This window comes from Trachypithecus francoisi, unplaced genomic scaffold (assembly GCF_009764315.1).
Source record: "Trachypithecus francoisi isolate TF-2019V2 unplaced genomic scaffold, Tfra_2.0 Lachesis_group5, whole genome shotgun sequence".
Lineage (NCBI taxonomy): Eukaryota > Metazoa > Chordata > Mammalia > Primates > Cercopithecidae > Trachypithecus > Trachypithecus francoisi.
In genome coordinates this window covers 42,165,443-42,170,936 of record NW_022681470.1, presented here as the reverse complement: position 1 = coordinate 42,170,936, position 5,494 = coordinate 42,165,443, and the positions used below count along the sequence as shown (strand labels likewise).

The following is a 5,494-nucleotide window of genomic DNA, read 5'->3' as shown; positions in this document are numbered from 1 at the left end:
CCAGCCTGGGTGACAGAGTGAGACTCTGCCTCAAAAAAAAAAAAAAAAAAAAAAAGTAAGCTGCAAACCATTAATGTAAAGGAACTCTCAACATGATTAGGACAACAAATAGAAAAGACACCTTCACATCTCAATAACACTGAAAAAGTTTTTAAATAAAGACTGAAATATGTGATAGGACTGAAAAGAAATTTTATGGAAAGGATTAACCTATATCAAAGAGATAACAAAAAAAAAAAAAAAAAAAGGAGGAGGTACCAGAACAAGGAAAAACAAAAACCCATCAATAACAACTAGAAGTTGAGGGATAAAGATTTGAAAAAAAGTTCTTTTTGTGGGAGTGTGCAGGCAACAGATGAATGTATATTTGGCTTCTCAGGAAAGAAAAGGAAAGAGGCAGAGAGCAGAGATGCCCTCTTAAAGTTTCTCCATTTGCCCAGAAGCTCGTATCTCTGACGGCACTTGGAGCCCCATCTGTGCAGCTGGTGGTGTGGTTTCCTAATCTGGCAAACCCAAAGCTTAACAGGTCCTACACCAACTAGTGAATATCCTGAACAAGTTCTCTTTTATTGGAGAGAGTCACTTTTATAATCATACCTTATATACATATCAGAAACAATTTAAAAGTAAAAAGCCAAATCTTACCAAAAATAAGTTATTTATTGCTTTGAAAAATAAACATTTATAATAGAATACCAAATTTGATTTAATCTAATGTGTTAACAAAAGCATAATACATTCCAGTAAACAAGGATTTCCAACTTATCCCATAACTAAAAAGTCAACTTAACAGTTGGTTTTAGCTAGAGGCAAACATCAGTCACTGCCACCAAATTCTATTACATAAAGCTATTAGGCTTCACATTTAAGGAGAAACTCAGCAGAGGGGTCGCCCTGCTCTTCCCCACTAGAAATGCACTGAAAAGTGACAAGCCCACAGAAGGAAAGGCTGTATAAGAAAGTAGGAGCTTAAGTCAAATTTCTACTTTCATTACCTTGAGGGAGGTGAAGGAGGGTGTTATTTTCACCAGGTCAACATGGATGACAGTTTGATCACAAAAAACGGCCCACAATAAGATTTCATTTGTGGAATATAGTGAGCATGATCATGTCCTAATGATTTCTTAGGGTTTGGCAGTGTCTCTGGTCACATGCCCATACCTAGGGTTGAGAGAAATGCTAATACTGTACTCTGGGTCTTCCTCAGATGCCACAGTGGCTCTGCCCCAGGATGACTAAAAATACATCTCTCCTTTCCTTAGAGATACCGGCTCACTATCAAGAGTAGAGGTAGGGAGGCATTGCGAACTCCACAAGAGAGGAGTCTATGGAGTTTATTCCATAGTGGACACATTAGGCTTTTTAGAGCTTCAACAAGATTGTCAGTAATAGGCGATCACTTTTTTGTACCTATGAAACATTTCTTAAAATTCTCTTGGGTTTGGCCCAAAAGACTGACCAGATTGAAAACTACTTTGTTATTCTTAAGGACAAATGCAATTCCTTTAAAGTTACAAATCAGTACTTATATCCTATAGTTCAGCATGTCTTCACACCATCCCCTGTTTTTGGCCTCCATATAAACAGATGCATTGCACTGCTGCATGGTATACGCCATCTCAACCAGCTGGTGGCATCCAATGGTTAACTTTTCCCTAGGAGAAAAAGAAATGTTAAATCATTGCAAGACAGCTAGTCAGAGAAATAAAAATTCTTTTTCATTTTCTTTTATTTTACACTTTTAATAGACAAATAAAAGTTATATATTTATTATGTATAACATGATATTCTGAACTAGGTATATATTATGGAATGGCTCAATCAAGCTAAATAACATATGCATTATTCCACACACTTATTTTTGTTGTGAGGACGTGTAAAATCTACATTTTTAAAATTACTATTAAAAAAAAAAAAAAAAAACCCTTTTTTTTAGAGATGGAGTCTCAGCATCCTGCCCAGGCTGGTCTCCAACTCCTGAGCTCAAGAGATCCTCCCACTATGGCCTCCTAAAGTGCTAGGATTACATGTGTGAGCCACCATGCCCAGCCTTAATTATTATTTTTAAAAGCCAGGGTCTCACTCCTGTTGTCCAGGCTGGAGTACGGTGGTGCCATCACAGCCCACCATAGCCTCAACTTCCTAGGCTCAAGTGATCCTCTAACCTTAGCCTCCCAAGTAGCTGGGACCACTGGTACACACAACCACACCTAATTTTGTTTTGTTTTGTTTCTTTTGGTAGAGACAGGGTCTCAGTATGTTGCCCTGCCTGGTCTCATTCCTGGGCTCAAGCAATTCTCCCACGTTGGCCTCCAAAAGTGTTGGGATTGCAGGCATGAGCCAGTGCATCTGAAAGTAGCCAAAGTCTACTTTCTTAGTGATTTTCAAAATACAATACATTGTCATCAACTAAAGTCGCCATGTTGTACAATAGATCTCTGAACTTATTTCTCCTATCTAACTGAAATTTTGTGTCCTTTCACCACCATCTCCCCAAAGTCCCCCATCCTCCTAGCCCCTGGTAACCACCATTTTATTCTCTACTCATACTTTTTTAGATTCCACATATCAGTGAGAACATGTGGGTATTTGTCTTTCTGTGCCTGGTTTATTTAACTTATGTCTTTTAGGTTCATCCATGTTGTTCCAAACGACAGATTTTCTTCTTTTTTTAAGAGTGAATAGTATTCCACTGTGTATATATCCCACATTCTCTCTATCCATTCGTTTACTGATGGACATTTAGGTAGATTCCATATCTTGGCTATTGTGAATAGTGCTGCAACGAACACTGGAGTGCAGATATCTTTTTGACATAATGACTTCATTTCCTTTGGATATATTAAAAATTCTATTCCAACTGCGTGGCTTACCCCTTGGATTACAACATCTTAACATAAGCCCATTTCCTACTAAGAGAGGTCCTTCAGAGAATAAGGTAGAACTAGATTGTTCAACCCAGCCCATTATATAAAAGGCTATGCTTAGGCATCCAGCTTTGCCTGTTGGTTGCAGGTCCACCACGGAAGAAGCCCTTATTCCTGAATTCTAGGAATCATACCAAGGTTGTCTTCCTGTTGGCTATGTAAGAATTTGTGCAACTAAGTGCTTTTATATTCCAACGTTGTTTGTGCTAATAAATCATAATTGATGGTATTTCACCTCAAACATCAAAGAATGTATTTCAAATGCCAGTATAGTCCATTGTATTAAAATTTTTTATTTTTCTCTTATTTGGCTTGAGAGTCAAGTAGAGGCGGACTGGAGGATATTAAGAGGATGTACCTCCTGAAAGGAACAGATACTTGAGAGGGGTAAGGAAGTTGACAGAGTTTCAATTCTTAGAAAAGATTGCTGAGACAAGTTACGTAGCAGTTACCAAAGGAATGTTAGTAACCCTAAACCAAGGGTGGGGAAGCAGAGAGTGCTTAACATGTGCCATATCTACTTCACAATTTTACTTCAGGCAAAGCCAGCCAGGCTCTCGAAAGCTAACATGAGCCTACAAATTGTGGGATCCCAAACTGTAGGACACCAATCCATTATATCTAGCATCTAGAATTCAAAGTGTCAAAGAATTCAATCCCGTAAATAACTCTTTTCATCTACTGGGAGATGGTCTATATAAGTTCACAAAGAGCACCAAACACCTAGTATAGTATCTGGCATGTTAGGTATTCAAAATTGGCAGTCATTTTTATTGTAACAGTTAGACTGTCATTACTTCCTTGGCTTCTGAGATAGCTCTGCCATATTCATGGCATTGGAGAGAACCACTAGCTACCTCTCCCACTGCCCCTCCCACATGACAGATCGCTTGATGGAGGGTACAAAGGAAGAAGAACTCAGGGGACGATCAGAACTTGGGACAGGACAAGAAGGAGTAGTGACACCACCAAAGTAAATAATAATAAAGTAAATGTACCGTATTTGGAATAATCTCACTTCTTGACAATATGTGGTTTCTCTGAGACCGATTAAAGCCTGACTTTTGGGTGGCTCGCATCTGTAATCCTAGCAACTCAGAAGGGTGAGGCAGGAGGATCACTAAAGACCAGGAGTTTGAGAGCAGCCTAAGCAATACAGTAATGACCTGCTCCCTAAAAATAATAATAATAATAATAATAATTATTTAAATCTGACTTACAGCTTTGTGTAACCCTAATCTCATTTTCTACATTTAAAGCTTAAAAATAGTGCTATGGCACTGCCAATTCTTCACAACTACTCAAAAAAACGATTTTGAAACACTCGAGATTCAAAATAGCAGAGATACAAATGTTTTTTTATAAACTTAAAAATGAAACAAACTAAAAGGATAGGCCCCTATTCCTGTCCTGATTTATTCCACATGTGAAAAAAATATCTTTCAGTAACTAGACTTTTGAATCTATTTCTGTATCTTATCTTTTTCTTCCCCTCACCCCTTGTAATTACGAGGTGAGCTCTGTCTTCTCTTTTCCTCCTAGTGGTATTTGTTTCTTAATTCACGTGAGCCAGTATTCTGACAATGGATTATCACCTACAGATTTTGCTGTAGCAAGTTCTGTCATCACTAGCTGAGAAAAGTATTGGCTGTTTTTCATAGTGTCTGCTTGGCCTATGCTTTTTATTAGATCATGATGATAGGCATTCTTAAGTTCCTTTTCCTGGTGGTTAATCTGTAGAATGAGAGAACACTGGCTGCAGGGGCACCTTAACACCTCTGCTTGTCATTCTGCAGCATCTCCAGTGAGTCATCTCACCTCAGCTTTTCCCTCCTGGTGATGGGACACTCACTACTGTGAGAGGCAGTTCACTGATAGATAGTTCTTGCTTTATATTGGGCCTATTAAAACCATCTAGCTGACCTGAGTCTGCCTAAATTAAAACAAAAACTCTCTTTCCCTTCTTCCTCTGATAGTACAAATATTTTATGTTCCCATTTCTCTTTTTCCAAGTGAAATGATTCCAATTCCTGATCCTTTCGAGAATAGAGCTCAAAACTGGAGATTGCTTCTAGTTCTGCAATTCATGAGATTCTGCAAAACAACAGCCACTATTTCTCTAGATTTTCCTATTAATGGTATCAAATTTGCTTTGACCAAATCTCAGATCAAAATAAGTAGAAATTTTATCAAATCAATTTAAAAATAATTCCACACAGTTTTGTGATTCCCTTCCCATAACCAATTTGGTCAAAATGGCATGGTACTAGTGAATTTACATGATCTAATTCCAATGTCTGATGCAATTTTTCCAAAATCCAAGAATGAGGTCTATAATGGATACGTGTTTTACAACCCTCTGAAGTTTTCTATACATTTGCAGTGTGTATCACAAATAAAAGAAAAATGGAATACAATGTAATATATAAAATATAAATATAAAAGCAGTATATAATAGCTAACATCAATGGTAAAAGAATGAATGCTTTCCTCCTCAGATCAAGAACACGACAAGGAAGGCTTCTTTCACTGTTCAACTTTGTACAACTTTGTACTATAAGTTCTAG

General features: G+C 37.7%; 1 protein-coding gene across 9 annotated transcripts in view; it reads right to left on the bottom strand.

The window, feature by feature from the left end:
- Window positions 1–548: 548 nt before the first annotated feature.
- SWT1 (SWT1 RNA endoribonuclease homolog) overlaps window positions 549–5,494 on the bottom strand; it is a 146,123-nt gene continuing 141,177 nt past the window's right edge. For 7 of the 9 annotated variants that reach the window (XM_033196720.1, XM_033196719.1, XM_033196725.1 and 4 more), the window contains one exon: window positions 565–1,655. In XM_033196720.1, coding sequence (XP_033052611.1) covers window positions 1,526–1,655 — 130 coding nt within the window. In that variant the 3' untranslated portion in view covers window positions 565–1,525. Of the gene's footprint in view, window positions 1,656–5,494 lie in introns of all 9 variants that reach the window. The other 2 variants (XM_033196718.1, XM_033196724.1) reach the window with 1 other exon arrangement.